The sequence below is a fragment of the Pempheris klunzingeri genome, chromosome 19 (assembly GCF_042242105.1).
Source record: "Pempheris klunzingeri isolate RE-2024b chromosome 19, fPemKlu1.hap1, whole genome shotgun sequence".
Lineage (NCBI taxonomy): Eukaryota > Metazoa > Chordata > Actinopteri > Acropomatiformes > Pempheridae > Pempheris > Pempheris klunzingeri.
Genome location: NC_092030.1, coordinates 3,449,463 through 3,466,272, shown reverse-complemented (window position 1 = coordinate 3,466,272; position 16,810 = coordinate 3,449,463). Strand labels below are relative to the sequence as shown.

Here is a 16,810-nt window from a genome sequence, read left to right as displayed (position 1 = left end):
AATCAGCCCCAAACCGACGCTCAGAATAAGAATTCCTCTCTCTGTCACACACACAGACACACACAGAGTTCACTCACCAGCTCCGATGATCCTCTCTATGGAGATGAACGAGACGTCAATCTCCTGGGCAAATTCATGCACTGCCTGGTTGGGATCTTCATAGGTGAGGGGGTCAATGTAGGTACGCACCCCTGGGAACTTTACTGCAGACACACATGAATGGCATCATTACCATTTAGATGTAATTTACCATTATTAACATATATTAAGGCTGGTACCCTTTTCTATTACATTTCTATTCTGGCTAGTACCCAGAGTAGAAATGTATGCACAAATAACCAATGACAACCATGATGCCATCTTTGCTACAGTATATTTGATAATTTTGTGAGACTGTATATTGAGGTAATGGAAACTTGTCAATAATGTAGCTCTCCTTTAAAGTTTCTGGTTGTATCAAGGCCTTTGCAGGCCATGTTGAAGATCAAGGGGCACGATATGGCAATACTGCCTGTAATATTATTTCATCAATGTTAAGTAGCTGCTTGATTTGACAGTTTCTCTTATAATTTCCACAAAATGTTCCAAATATGACAAATATTATCTATACTGTGATATAATATTTAATCTATATTTAGTACTCCTAATCAACCTTATTTATGACTTCTTACATTGTTGTGGTGATGTGATTTCGTACATGCTCTGATTTCCTAAAGCTTTTATGATGATATTACCTTGTAAAAAGCTTCTCTACCACTGAAAGTACAATCTGGAATTTCTTTTGGATTTCCCTTGGAAATATGGACCCGTCACGGTCAGCTCTGATGCCAACAGATGGATAGCAGGATACAATGGAAAAAAACGTGGCCAAATACATTAAGCTGTCACAGCCAATAAATCATCATAGCTTTGTGTGTCCTTTGCCATCATGGCTGCCATGGAGCTGGTTTGTAGCTGTGTCATTCAAAGAATAGCTCCTAGTACAAATCATTGCCAACTGGACTGGTAACACACTTGTGTGCTGCAGGGATGGACAAACTCATACAGACATGACCTCCGTCTGAACCCTCTACTCTACATGTAGTGTAAACTTTGGATGAACTTTCTCACACACACATATATATACACTCATCTAACTTACTGTGTCCATTGTGGAAGTGCATCTTCTCCTCTTCAGGATCCTGCTTTGCTTTGCTATAGCCGCACCGCCTGAGAGGGAGGAAACACAAACACGTCAGGATCAGTATCGTGCCACAATATTGTTACGTTCATTTTAATTACACTTCTATAAATTACACATATTCATGTTTTCCAGTGGGTAGACAAATCAATGGGAACACCTAACGGAAAAGACCTTGTAATTAATTCCATCAGCAATGCTACAAAAGGTTGGAGAAATTATGTTCAATGCAGATTAGCAGATTGTTTCAGTTTTTATTTTAAGTTTAATGACAAATTGGAAAACATTTAGTTGAGAGAAAAATTGTATCTGCAGTTCAGTTTCTTCCTGTGTATTTACAGTGGCATCATTTAGCAATGATTGTAGATCATTTGTTTAGATAATTTTCAGATTTCTTGAATAAAGAGGCAGAAAACACTGTATGTCGTGTATATTGTATAACTAACCAAAGAGGAAACAGGCATCTACATTCAGAAAGAGGAAAGGGTAGCAGAACAAGATCACATTAAAGATACCATAAAATGGCTCACATACAGAAAAGTAAATCCTGGCCAACAGAGGGCACGGCCATACTTGGATCTAGGTGCAAGACAAGCTTTTTATGTCCTCATTGGATCTGCCAACTTGCCCTTCAAGGTTTTCAAAAATATTGCTGAAAATGCTGGAAACTGCAAGCCTTTTAGACGTTAGCAAAGGACTGCAGTTTTCAAATAATGTTATTTTCCAAGAAAGCTTTGTCAACAGATCACCTTTTGAAAGAGGAGAAAGCAGTCCTGCGCTTTTTGTTTCAAAATAAAGATTTTTGGTGAAGATGCCTGAAAGAAAATGGACATCTAACATCAATTCCTTGAGGGACTGGCTTCTATCTTTATCCATATCATATCCTTTTCTCTTGTGTCCATGTGAGAAAGCATGTCTACATATCCCCTGATCTATAGACCAAAACCTGTATTCCTTTATTCATCATTTGATGTGCATCTGTGTACCCAAAGATTTTGCATGTCAATATTTGGACAAGCAGCAGCAGAGATAATCACAGATAACCCAGAACAGGAGCATTGATTTTAAATTTGATCCTATATGCGAACACCTGCACAAACATAAAACACTGACAGAGGAGACGCAGAGACACACTGAAAGTACTATATTTGTGAGGTAACTGCATTCATTTACTTTACTGCATTTGTAAAACCAAAATTCAACAAAATGGCAGAGTTGGCAGAGTTTTCCTCATTTATTTCCTGATGCTGAAGACAAGTGCATGGACTAATCAACAACACACAAACACAGGGGTCATGTCCAAGTCTTTCCCATCACAGCTCTCTGTAGAACAGCCAGGATTGGCTGGAGGGGTTTGGTATGGGCAGCTGGATTGAGGGGAGTATGAGTGTGTGTGTGTGTGTGTGTGTGTGTGGGTGTGTGTGTGTGTGTGTGTGTGTCTGCCTGCCTGAGGGCGTTTGGTTTGCCGGATCTGTTGAGTCAAGGGGTTTGAGCACGCTCAATGCCCTGCCTGCCCTCCAACTTCCTGTGTGTGTGTGTGTGTGTGTGTGTGTGTGTGTGTGTTAACCCATGCATACATGCATCCGTGCGTATGTGTCTGTGTCTACACATGTGCTGCGTCTGGATGTCTATGCATGCGTGTGTAGTCTGGAGGGTCATGGAGGAGGAGGGGAGTGAATGCGGTATACAGTGGTTGAAGGGGGGGTTGTGGTGCTTGTGTCCCAAATCCAACACTGGAAAATTTGGCATTCCTCCATCTCTCCTCCCCCACACGAAACCCGAGCGATCCTCGATCCTCATGCCTGTTCGGCTAAACCAAAATCCCCACTGTGTCTTTCTAATTTGCTTTTTAATCCTTGAACATCACCCCACAGTTTATCGCCCCCACTCTCTATTCATCTGATCATTCTGTCAAATGGCTACAGATACCCCATCTCTGAGAATGAATTATTGAAGAAGGATGAACTAAATTACTGAAATGGTGACCTAAACGTTACAAGGATGGAGAGTTCAGTGAATGAAGGAGTAACAAAATGTGCATGACAATGAAAAAACTGAACGGACAGATCCATGAATAGATGGATGTAAGAACAGTAATACAAATGTATGAATTGAGAGATGGGTAGATGCTCACACCATCAGAATATGGATGTGATTCTGAATTCAAAATCTGAGCTTCGTAGAGCTGCTCTGAGCTTTGTTAGTTATGGTTCAGTGAAAGGATTTGGACATATATGGCTTGTAATTAACTTAATGAGATGCGTATGACTGAAAATGTGGTTAAGCAGGACAAAATCAGGCTGAAGCAAAGTTCAAAAGTTCAAGAATGTCACAGCCAAGTGCAATAGTTTGATGAGACTTTTATGGACCTAAAAATGCATGAGAATATGAGTCTGAAAGTCTTTTCAAAAATTATACATGTTTAGTCTGGCCACTGGTTACGTGGTTGGCATGTCTCCCATTGCTGTATAAATTATTTGTTGTTTTTGTATGTTGTGTGTGTGCACGTGTGAAAATGATAACAGAAAATTGGAAAATTACACAGAAAGGTCAAGCGAAGGTCATACGAGCTCGGTGGCTCGCAGATACAAAATTAATGCAATGTATCATTTATGGAGAACAGGGTGCTAAATGCCGGCGTGTAACTGAGCAAAGTTGTGTCATCAGATTTGAGGAGAATTCTCCATATTGTATGCCTCAACCCTTGAGCTGTAACCTAAAAAGCAATCCTTAATCCTGACCCATTACAAAACTCTTACCTCAAGCCATGTATCTAATCCCATAATGCTGCTCAATGACAGAGAAATATCTGGGTCAGAAATGAGATTTGAGGGTTCTCATTTTTGTTAGTCAGCAATAGGTCAGCAGAGGACAAGGGGGATGTCCCCTGACTAAGCCCACATCTAACCACGCGTACATAGACGTACGTGACGGGGGCGCTTTATACAGTAACTGCATTTAGAAGTAAAAGTAAAATCTCATGTTCACACTTTGAGCAGTGTATTCCTTAAGCTTTTCATGGACAGAGCTGTTCCCAAATAAGAGATGTCAGAATGTCCTGTCTTCATAAAATGCAGCTTCTAATTCTTCTCCTGAAGCGAACAATGTCGGTAAAGTTCATACTCTCGTCATCCAGTAAGATCACTTCCTCTGAAGATGAGAGGATGAGGGGTGTCACTACAAACTCATGCACTGGGGCATGGGCTCGTGCTCCCTTTGCATGTGCTTTGCCAGGTCAGAGTTACTGTAAGTTGATACATTTCATTTGATGATCCCAACACAACGTCAAACAAAATATCTATTACTATGTATTACTTAGTAAAATCACATTTTTACTTTATGTCAGCATTGTTGGCAGCATTGAATGTAGAATAGGAGTATAGGATAACACCTGCATACATATAAATATGCACACGCTTTCCTGCTTATGTCCTTGTTCCTTCAGGGGTGTATTTATGTCTTACCGTCCACTGAGCAAGAATCCAGCGACTACTGCCAATAGGACCAGAGCCAGTGTGATGGCCACCGCTACTATGGAAGCCTGAGCACGCTCACTGCTAGCGGTTACTGCCCGAAGAAAAGAGGTGGGATTAGACACATAGTGCACACACAAAAACACACCTGGCATCTGGTGTTGATGCAGCCACCAAAAGCAGGTGGGAGTCACGTACAAGTTGAACTTTATTGTACATATCTCCTCTCTCTCTCTCTCTCTCTCCCACTTTCCCTCTCCCTCTCTCCCTCGTGTACTCACAGTAAGGGCTGGTCTGGAATTCAAAACGTCGGCTAAAAGCGCCGTACCCTGCTGAGGTCCTGGCTCGCACCTGTAATGAATAATATCCAAATATATCACATCTACAGTAAATGTCCCATCATATTTTCATAAAAATTCACGTGTTACACATGACTACATATTCACATGCCTGTTGCCATCCCTACATATATATATATATATATATATATATATATATATATATATGTGTGTGTGTGTGTATATGTATATGTGTGTGTTTGTCTTCACATTATTTCTTAGCAATGCCTTTTTTTGAATGTTTGACCTGGAAGATGTAGGCTGAAGAAGGCTTCAAGCCTTCCACCACCATCTCAGTCTCCTTGGATTTTATAATGGTGTAACTGGAGTCCTGCTCCTGTAGATAGAGAAAAGGGAGAGAGGGTTATTGTAATTCCTTACACACATTTTTGTAGCATTGATGGTTATTTCTTGTTGTGTTAATCAGACAGATTTTGTACATACGCTTGTGTCTTCTTGCCTGCAACTCTTTTCCTATTTTTCTGTGCATTTTTGTGGCTGAGCTACCTGTGGTATGTGTGTGAGTGCGAGTGTGAGTGTGTATGGGTGCACGTGTGGAAGGATCGGTTTCCCAACTGTAACCGCATCAGGTTTAAACACAGCTAAATGCCCCCTCCATTAGCCAGAAGCCATTAGCTAACCACTGACCACAAACCCTGCTCTGCTCTCCTTTATACCTTTATTCTGACCTTCCCAGAAAAGAAGACATCAGAGAAAGTGAAAGAGAGAAAAGGGCACAGGAACAATGCTCTGAATAGAAGCATCATATTCCTGTCTCTACCAAATTCCAACCTTGCTCTTTAAAAGAGTCTTTTCGAGGCAAAGGGCCTGTCAAACACTTCAAGGTAAAGTGAATGCATATTCAGCTGCATCTCTGGCTAATTAGAACAATGTTGGTTGAATTTCTGCAAATATAACATGTTAACAGCACAGGGCTGTTACAAAGGAAGGTGATTAGGTCCATTTTTTTAGCTTCATCAAGTTGTCAGATGCATACAGAGTTTCAGCATTTCAAAAAAACATCTTTGAAAATGTACTTTCAACCAGTTACTTTATAAAAATATACATATATCATGTTGTTCTAGTTTGAGTTCAATACAGTGACATTTGTAAATGATTATATTAATTTGGTAGAATTTAACATTGAAATAAAAAGAGTTTAAATGTGAGTCAGTATCTATCAACTTTACAACAGACCGTATCATAAAATGTTTTTTTAAGCAGCATTTTGTTTGAAGCTACGTGATAATTAACAGTTTCCCCGGGAGACCAACTATAAATGTCTCAAATCACAAAGCTAAACTAATTGTAGTTTTTTTTTTTTTACCTTTTCAAAATACTTGATCTCGTACTCCAGGATGATCCCGTTGGGGCGATCAGGCTCTGCCCAAGAAAGGCTGATGCTGCTTTTCCCCGTGTGACCTTTTCTCACCACACTCACTGGGGAGGGTGCTGCACACACACAAAGACATAAAGACGTAGTACAATTACAAGCACATTAATTTGCTTGAGTAGTAAAAACTGTGCAGTTTGATGTGATGCAACCCAGTGCATCTCATCAATCGTGGTATTTAACATGACTAGCCTAACATGCTAATAAACAGTGATTAAACACATGAGAAATGGTGCCACAGCTGTAAAATCTGCGGGCACCATCAGCATCTATGAGACAGTCCTCTCTGGACGACACCTCATCCTTTGATGTTTACATGCGCAGAGCTAATTGTAATGCTTGCTGTGGTTGTTGTACGTTATGAAATATTAAACTGAAGATGAAACATCAAAAGACTGAAATCACAAAAAAAAAAAAGGCCAGAAAAGATTTTTAAGATTGGTGGTGGGAGCAGGGGGGTTTACCATATTAGAATTTACACAGTATTACATATCTGTCTTTGCTGTTGTGTTATTTCTGTCATGCTGGGTGGGGAAAAAAAAGAATCCATCATATTTTCCTCAGAGTTTCCTCTTTGGAATTAAACTCTGTTGGTTACCAAAGTTCCACTGAGGTTATTTGGCACAGCCCAATGAGCTTTAACTCAACTACTGAGATTATTTCTGGTTCCAAAGACGCTCTGTCTCTGAAAAAAAATGTTTGCAATCTGGCAATTAGGTGCACCTGTGCCTAATTATGCTTTCCCTTTATATCCTCCTATTCAGTAGATGCTGGCAGAGGAGCCTATGAAGTCAACTATGACTCCACACATCTGGCACAGAGCTTTTGGTGTACCGAGTTTGGCAAAGGATAATACACACGTTTTAGAATAGTTCTTATGTAGAGACAAAATAAAAAATCTACAAGCGATGCATACTTTATATTGTACTGATTTAGTACACAAGCTATTTTACAATTACAAACTTTGTCTTAATTACTGTAGTATAATAAAAACATATTAATACCTGGAAGAAGAACAAGCACTTTTCTCAGGAGAAAACTTTCTTCTAGTGTTTTTTTTGTTTACTTTTGGCTCTTTGCACAGCTCCCATTTTTTTATTTATTCTGTAAGATTTGAGTTGAAGTATGTGTGAGTTTGCATCAATCATCGAGCCATCCTGTTGTAACCTGAACTGTTGGCCCGCCTCTCAGAGGGACAGTTGGAGAGTCTCTGACACATAAAGAGCTTTTCACCAGGCAAAATGCTCCCTAAGGCAACATCCTGATAGTGTGTGTGTGTGTGTGTGTGTGTGAGCGCGCACCGTTTAGGTTTCAATAGCCTCAGCAGAACTCTTCAGGGAATAAATCATTGCTACAAACACAGTAACTGTATCCTGAGTGGATGGTCGCACAGAAGTGTTATCTGCAACATCTTAAAAGCCTGAAACCAGAAACCGAATCACACACTCAATGCTTAAATGGTATAAATGCTGGGATGTGATGATGAGCGAGAGGGCTTCTTTTCCCAGCAGCTTAACGGGTAACAATACACCAAAATCTAAGTTTAAATCCTCCAAAATTGGATGCAGTTTGCCATGCTATATTTAATCAAGAGTTGAATAGAGGGTGTTATACGACTGCACCGACTGTAAACCCCTTTGGTATACAAAAATATGATTTTAGGCTATATAAATAAACTTGATCTGACATACCACATAATGACTATATATAACTTTGCATTGGAGTTGCAGCTAACAATCCTTTTGTAAAATTGATTGTGTGAGTGAAAAAGGAAAAAAATGAAATCCTGATGCCTACGTTTATTTCTTATTTTGTCCAATTGCACAATGAAAAATGTACTCACACTACAGTGATATAAAAAAAACCTAGAAAAATCTGTTATTTCAATGGTTGAATCTCAATTGTTATTCTCTGCACAAATTAAAACTGGAAATATATTCATGCCTATTGACTGATTTTAGTTGCTTTGAAAATTATAGGTTGCAAAATGTGCAAGTTTGAAGCTTTTTCTATTGTAACTTTTCTGCACATTTAACACATGCAGAATTCTTTACAAACAACAAACATCAACTCCACAGATGCACGGCCTCCATATATAAACACCAAAAGACGCATTTTACTGAACAGAAACACCTTTCCACACAATGTGACACCTTTTAGCGCCATAGCTCTGCAACTGAGACTAAACAAGCAAGTGCTTAAAAATCCGACATAACTGAGAAACACCAATGCAGAGAGGTGATGGGTGCTAAAAGAGGAGGAGGTGGAGGAGGACAGGCGAGTGGGTTGACAAAAATGGAAAAAGTGAGAGATGAAACACATGCATGGGGAGACATAGAGGAGAAAACATGGTGAAAGAGTGTGGACAGTATCCCAGTAACACTTTCATTTTAGCAATGGTGAAGACACTACCCTGTTTAAACACTTCCAGTGCGTGTTACATCTGCTAATAAGCACCTACAGTGTGGCAAAGCAGAGCTCAAGTCAACATGAACTGCTGATGTTTTGCCATAATTTACTTCTGTGATGCCATTTTATGTTATTCAATCAGTCTGAGGCGGTAAAACATTCTATTTCATGAAGAGAAAGGTTAGAAAAGATTGTGAAAGCTATTCAGAGGACGAGTGCAGCCCTCCAGTGTAACAACTCTGGCCTCAGATAAGAGCAACGTTATCACAGTGCGGAACATAAGCCTCTCAGACAGCTATCTGTCTGAAACATCAGCAAAATCAATACGGGCCTTCAACTATCTGTTTTATTATCCTTTAACTAGCCTCAGAGAATGACAGAAATAGAGATCCAGCGAAACAATGAAAGAGAGATAGGAGAGCTGCTCTCATCTTTCTAGTTTGTAGCTTAATCTCCCATCTACCTGCTGTCTCTCATGCCACTCATACATGTGCAACATTGACAGTTATTTGGCGGCCTTGAATTGATCCTTCAACATATTGAATTTCTATCAGTTGAAACACGTACACTTCAGTCATTCAAGAATCCAAGAAAGCTTTAACAGTCAATTCTGAAAGCACAGGGCACCTATTGGGCCTCAGGCTTTAACATGCACCATGATACGCAATGTCCAAAGTTTGCATGTAGCCAGGGGCCGTATGTTCGTCTTATTTCTGTTCCCTTATTTCCTTTCACGTTTCTGTCGTCTACTGATTAAAAAAGCCGCACAATTTACAAAAACATGTTTAAAAGCATAGTGAATGGAAAGACTCAACCAGGTAGACAGCAATCTTCTCATAAAGTGAAAACTAAAAGAGTATAGTATAACAAAAACCATGATTTACTCCAACAGCTCCAACTATGAAAACTAAAGAAATTATTTCTTTCTTTTTAAAGTAATCACAAATTCTGAATGTCTAAATGGTTGAAATGTTCAGGCTCCTCCTGAAACCTAATCCAAGATGTTGATATTCTAAAATGAAGGCTGACAATATAAGAACCCCCCCCCCCCCCCCGAACCCAAATTTTAATCCACTATACTGCCATCATGTGCCTCATGGCCAATGTCTTTCCCACCTACCGTCTGGTAAGATCTACAAAATGTCTTGACATACCCAAATTAGAACGGCATCATGCAGAAATGAGGTCTTGCCAGAAAAGACGCAGGTTTCTTGCAAAAGTGTCAGAAACACTAGGTCAATAAAAATGGAAAAACCCTGTTAGACAATGCCATGACAATTCTACAGTGTTTTGGATTAAAAAGGACATTGGAGGACACCAAATGAACACACGGTAAACTACTATTATCCTGAGTGATCGCTAAAAGTGTCGCTGACAGTTGACCATTTTCGCTGAACTTACATCTCTCACGTCATGTGTTCCAGTGCACCATACAAACTGTCACGGCTGCTGTGATCCAATTACACAGTGTATCATGCTAGTTACTGTCGTTACTTCTTATAATAAAGGTTGGATGTTATCCCGGCTGTGCTGGATCGGTGGACATGAATGATTGATTGAAACTGGGATACAGTGAATTGTCACTTAAAACCAATGTGGGCCAGGGGCCTAAAGTGCGGGGCCAATGCCCTCTTCCATACTTCCTTCTTGCCTTATTTCTGGCACCCTTAATCGGACTACGGCCATCTCCAATCTTGACCTTCATTGTGATCTCAATTACAGACATGTAAAGTTGCTGCATCTTACCACTTATTTTACATCCACAGTATGCCTGAAAGAAAAGTAAGACACAGCCAGAGCACCAGGCTGTGCTCTTACTTTTACCACCCACAAGGTAATGTATCACGATTCATTTGATTAATAGCTAGCAACGGCAAAAACAATGTATGGGAGCATTTAGTGTGCAGGTTCCACGCAGTGCTCCCACACTGTGACCAACATGAACAACAAATGGCCAGAAATAAAGACATAATAGAGCTGAGCTGCCACAGACACTCATTTAATGCATATACAATCATCAAGCCTATCAGCTGACAAAAGAAGGAATTTTCTGTGATTATCAACAATTTTATTTCAGAGTCTTTGTTTCTATGATCTGGATTTATGACTGACATGTCCTGCTTGTGTAGAACGAACAGTATATTGATTACTGCCCTTTTACAGTTGTATTCAAAGGGCAGGACCAAATACCCAAAATATAGACATTTAAAAATTGCCATTGGGCTGCTGAGGTTCCTCTGTAGTCAGTTTGGTGATTTTTGTAGCATATCAAAACTATGTGTCGGTGTGAGAAGCAACATCAAAGCAGTGCAAAATATATGGCTAACTTTTTTAAATTGCTAGGCAGTACCAGACCTCTGGGTGTTTTCAAATGTGTACAAGGAGTAAATATCCACCTTTTCACTCGTCTTTACGGTTTCTTGCAATTTTTTTCCTTATCATAACCTCCCAATCATTTCTCTTCCACAGCTTGTCCCCTCTTCCTCTTCCTCTGCCCTGTTGTTCTGCCCCTCTCTTCCTTCCTTACCTCCTGCCTTTCACCTCTCCTCCTCACGAGCAGCAACACTTTATTATTCAGCAGGGCTTCACAGGGACACTGTGAAATCACCTATTTCACGGATACCTTATCGAGTGTGACACTTCCCACACATCAAACGGCAGATCCACTGACTCTTTCTCTCTGTCTCTGTCTGTCTGAGTCTCCCTGTCAACCCTGTCTCTCATTACTTTTGTATCTGTATCATGTTTTTTACCCTTTTACCCTCACAAACTGAAGCACAGTCAAAACACAAAAGCATAAAACAAAAACATAGATGTTTGCTGATCAAAGTTCTCATTGGGAAACTGTTGCCTTAAAATATGATATTTAGAGCCAACTGTAAATAGCTCAGCTGAACACATTTAGCGACTGCAAACATGTTTGCACATATGCTCTGCAATCTGTAATCCAGATATTTGGAACAGCGTGCAACGCCAAAATTGGTACAGCTGTTCCAAATCTTTCAGTCTTCCAGTGCTTCCTGTTTATTATCCTGTAAATGTTTCTATACTTATTGATGCATTATCTTTAATTATGTACTGACTTTATTACATATCCTACAAAAACCTGATTTACCAATATGGATCATAACATTTTCAATCAGTCGTTTTCTCCAAAGAAAATGTATGTGATTTTGGATTCACAGTCTACAATAATAATGTCCCACCTTTATTCAGCCATTTGGCATCATCACAACATGCACAGCAGTGGGGAGCAAAAAAAATAATGTGACAAATGTTGTTTGTAAAGCATGCCGCTGTAAAATTCAGCATGTAATGTTTGTTTAGTGAGCAGTCGTTCTGAAATGTAGAGGTGGTGAGGCAGCTTTTATTTAACTTGTACTATTTTAAATCATTTTCTAGTCTTACATCTGTTTGTATTATTTTTGTACACAGACTGTTTTAATATGAATGTATATCTATATTCATATGTGCTGCCTTATTGATCTCATTAGTTAGTTAGTTAGTCAGTCACCTTTAACGCACTCTGAACTGCACTAACCGGTATGAGAAGTGCCGTCTACATGAGTGCTGTACACTAAACTCAGTGCTGGAGACTTTTTCTAATATTTATTGTATTTCCTAATTCAAGGAAGTATATCTATATCTAATGCCTTTACCGCATCCATGCCAAAGAACAGCACATTTTATCTGTCTGTGACACTGCCTGCCATGTGTAATCTATTGTAATCCCTAATCTCCATTTGGTCCAGTGACTGGTTAATTTTAAGCCAGCCACAACTCCAATAAACTGAATGTGAGTTCAGTAGTCTGGTGTAATCCACTCAGTCTGCTGACAACCACAGTGACAACACAGTTAGAAAGCCATCAGGATTCTGTCGCACTGCCTCCCTCTCTTGCTTCTCTGTCTGTCTCTCTCTCCTACACACACTTACTGTATCTGTCCTCCTACTATTGCCCATCATTACTGGACTGACACTGAACCATCTGTTCAACAAACAGGAACACACTCCTTCAAATGTGTTTTTTTCTCTAGCTTTACCAACAAATTGAGGCCTTGGAGAGGACAGCATTAAGATCATATTTTTTCTCATTACATTACGCTGTGTGCCAGCCATTTCATAACAACTACATAACATAAACTATGAGCACAAACCTCCTGTGAACACAAAAATGGGCTCCAAAAGCAGAAGAATATTTTAATCTCCATTTAAAAGGAAAGCCAACAAAGCTTTCATATATATATATATTCTGTCTCTTCATGTGATCCCAGACAGACTAGACACACCACACTTCCAGGTCTCCATGTTCTTCTTCTCTCTGAAGATGATGTTGGCCTGATGCAAAATAGATTTGGGGACAATCGGATGCCTCCCTGATGGTACTACATGATGGATAAGTGGACAAGTCCCCAACTCCATTTGCAGAAATGCAGCCCCAAATTTGCCACCAGCTTCACTGTTGCCTGCAGACACTCATTCTTGTACTGCTCTCCATCCCTTCAGGACAGTAGATGGGTGTACCAAGGTCCCACTGGTTTCTGCTGGCTCTGAGCTGATGGCACTGTTGGACGTCTTCTGATTTTGAAGGGAAGTAAACATATCTTGTCTTTTATCTGCTGCACGTTTTCCAAGTTTCCTTGGCCGACCACTGCGTCAACTGTCCTCAGTGTTGCAGTTTCTTTGTGCTTCTTCAAAAGAGCTTGAACAGCACATCTTGAAACCCCTGTCTGCTTTGAAATCTCTGCCAGGGAGAGACCTTGCTGATGCAGTATAACTACTTGTACTTGTTGTCTTGTTGCTGTGCTCAGTCTTGCCATGGTGAATCACCTGTGACATGAAAGTTTTCCACAGCCTCACCTTGGAAGCAGAGTTTGGCTGTTCCTCACCCAGTTTTAATCCTCCTACACAGCTGTTTCTGTTTCAGTTAATGACTGTGTTTCAACCTACATATGGAATTGATGATCATTAGCACCTGTTTAGTATAAATGGTTAATCACACACCTGAATATGATCCTACAGAATCGCTGACTTTGTGCAAGTGTACCTACGATAAGATGAGATATTCCTTTAGTAGTCCCACAACGGGGACATTTACAATGTTACAGCAGCAGTGGGTAACAAAGATAATGTTCAGTACAATGCAATACAAGATTTTGCAGGCAAGGTGATCACACCAAATTTTTGATTTGATTTAGATTTTTCTTCTGTTCGCTCACTTTGCACTAAACACTTATAACATAAAACATTCTTACTTTACAGCATTTCTTCACACCTTCAGACTTTTGCACAGTGTTGTATATGCCAGAGATATATCAACAGAAATACTTCCCAGGGTGTAAACACGTAAACTTGTCTGTCATCAGCCTGATTTACCACCGTTAATCGGCATGCAGAATAACACCTGCTACCGCACAAGACAATCCATACACAAACAGTCAGAAAATAAGGAGCTGTCATTATAAACCACCAATTCCTGCAAATCCTCTTGACAAAAAGTACTGCCTAATTGAAGGGACCAAGCTGCCTTTTCAATGACAAATTTGGATGCAAAAGCAAAAAGACTAAAGCTTTCCTCTGTGCAATGTTCCATCATTCACTGCAGGGATCATGCATGAGGGAAAATTAAGACGGCAACAGATTTGTTGGACAAATACTGTGATAATTTGATCATCTGGTGTCTTTGTTATCAAACCCAGATATTTGCTCCAAGAATCTGACACACAGGTTGGTCTTTGGCAGTCTCAATGCAGACAAGAAAGAAGGAGTCATGACAAAATGTTGATGATTTCTCTTGAGAAGTTTCAATACTAGGGGACAGCTGTGGGGCTGATTGGAGAACTCATGGGGAGGCTGTGATTGGCAGAAAAACAAGTATTGACAATTGTGACAGACGTGGTGGAACATACCTGCCTGATTGGTTGTCACATTAAGTGACACATACTGCTTTGCGTGGTCCTTGGCCAGCTCTGACACCCCATTGACAGCCTCCAGGAGGAAGCTGTAGTTGGTGTGTGACTGCAGGTCAGCCACCATCACAGAGGTGTTTGACAGGCCCACACGCCGTGGCAAAAAACGCACGTTGGGGCCACATTCTTCCAAGCCCCTTCCATCTGGCAGGACCCGTCTGCACAGGATGTTGTAGCGCACATCCTTCCTGCCACCTGTTTCCATGGGAACGGACCACTCCAGAAAGACGCTGGTCTCGTTGACATTGGATATGGCATTACGTGGGGCAGAGGGAGGACCTGAGAGAGATGGAATGAGAACAGAAGAAGAAAAACAAATATATCAAGTAATATTATACATCAGCATCTTGATGAAGAAAAGCTGACTTGACATGATATCCATGAACCAAAGTACATTATATCCTTACGTGTGCAGGCCATATTTGGAGGGTCAGAGTCAATCTTATAGTATCCATCCTCACAACTGCATGCAGTGGCTCCAGTCTGCCTGGCCACACTGTGGGGCGGACATTTACTGCAGGCCAAAGACTCCAGCAGTGAGCGGTAAAACCCCACTTTGCAGACTGAAAGACAAAGAGGATGGGGGGGGGTCGGTCGCCGTGGGGTGTTTGGGGTTGGATTAAAAAAAAAAAAAAAAAAAGAGACGAAATGATAAGAGCAGACACAAATAGGGAAAGGAAGGGGGTCATGGGAAGAGATTTTTTTTTAAAAAGAGGGAGAGAAAAAGCAGGACAGCATGGTTAGCATGGTTAGCTCCTTTGAAAAGAAAAAAAGAGGTCAGCATCAAAATGGAACATTTTCCCTCAGTGGTTGTTGTTTTGAGGGGCCTCATAGGAGAAACTATTATATTTGCAGGGCTGAAATAAGAAAAAGCATTTGTCATCTTGTTTTGTTGTCAAATTTGTATTTGTTCTTTGTTCCTTTGGAAGTCTGACTTCTTATATTCCCCTAGGGATTATTTCTTTTATCTAACCTGTGCAAGCATGCTCGCTTCATGTTTTATTATCTTAACCAAATAAGCTTTTCTCCCCAATTGTGGGACTTTCCTTCTGCTTTTCCATCTCCATTCATAGTCAGAATTCGATCCAGTGATGTGTGCACCTGAATAAGAATTTGCTCTTGCATCTATTGCGCAATACTGTACCCACCCAGCCCTATATGTGAAACATATATAAAACAAATGCAAACACAGAAACTGTAATAATCTCCCCCCCACCAAGCACACAGTCTGATCTAAGTGGGGCAGGTAGACGGCACGGCGACGCACTGAGAATGCTAACACACAATTATACATCAACAATCTCCGTTGCCATGGCTGCGCCCCAAAGCCAACCAATCACTGACTTATCACGCCATCATTTTCTTCCGGATCTTGCTGTTGCTCTCAGACAGATACAAATAGACACATACAACAGAGGATGAAAAGCTAATGGGATATTGGACTTAAAGAGATAAGGAGAGTTCCATAGATTACTGTGTCCATATAGCATTGTACTATAAAAGGGCCAATTTCTGCTTGATTTATTGTTGAGGAGAAGAGAGGAGAGGGGAAGAGTCTAGGACAAAAGAGAGGAGGTGTTTCGTCTGTGCGTGTCCTCTAAGGGCTCTAAGGTTAGGAGCTGTTGTTCCCACCCATTGTTTCTTAATTAAGCTGTTGTGAAGCCCATTCAGGCTGTAGCTGTGATTAGGAACTGCATAATTAAACTTCAGGTAGGAGGACAGGAATATAAAGAATAGGAAAGGAGAAAATATGAGCGGGTGAAAAGAGAACGAGGAGAAGGGTGAAGAGAAGGAGGAAAGCCAAGTTTATGAGGGGAAATGGGGAGAGAAAAGAAGAGAGGGGGTGAGACAAAGGAGTGGAGGGAAGATTTGTGAGTGTGTCTATAGGTATGTGTGTGTGTGTGTGTGTGTGTGTGTGTGTGTGTGTGTGTGTGTGTGTGTTTCAGACATTAGGCGGCAGTCACTCTGATTCCCCTTGACGGAACCTTGGTCCATTGTCATGGAACATTAGGCCTGAAAAATTTTCCCTCTGTCCTGGATCGCTCTGTG

General features: G+C 40.6%; 1 protein-coding gene across 1 annotated transcript in view; it reads right to left on the bottom strand.

Moving 5' to 3' along the window:
- Window positions 1–16,810, bottom strand: part of LOC139219343 (ephrin type-A receptor 5) — a 54,610-nt gene that overhangs the window by 12,468 nt on the left and 25,332 nt on the right. Inside the window, exons 4-11 of the mRNA XM_070851170.1 lie at window positions 15,169–15,324; window positions 14,702–15,040; window positions 6,319–6,443; window positions 5,239–5,328; window positions 4,935–5,004; window positions 4,645–4,747; window positions 1,142–1,209; window positions 78–203 (exon numbers count right to left, since the gene is read on the bottom strand). Of these exons, the coding sequence (XP_070707271.1) occupies window positions 78–203; window positions 1,142–1,209; window positions 4,645–4,747; window positions 4,935–5,004; window positions 5,239–5,328; window positions 6,319–6,443; window positions 14,702–15,040; window positions 15,169–15,324 (1,077 nt within the window). The remainder of the gene's footprint in view (window positions 1–77; window positions 204–1,141; window positions 1,210–4,644; window positions 4,748–4,934; window positions 5,005–5,238; window positions 5,329–6,318; window positions 6,444–14,701; window positions 15,041–15,168; window positions 15,325–16,810) is intronic.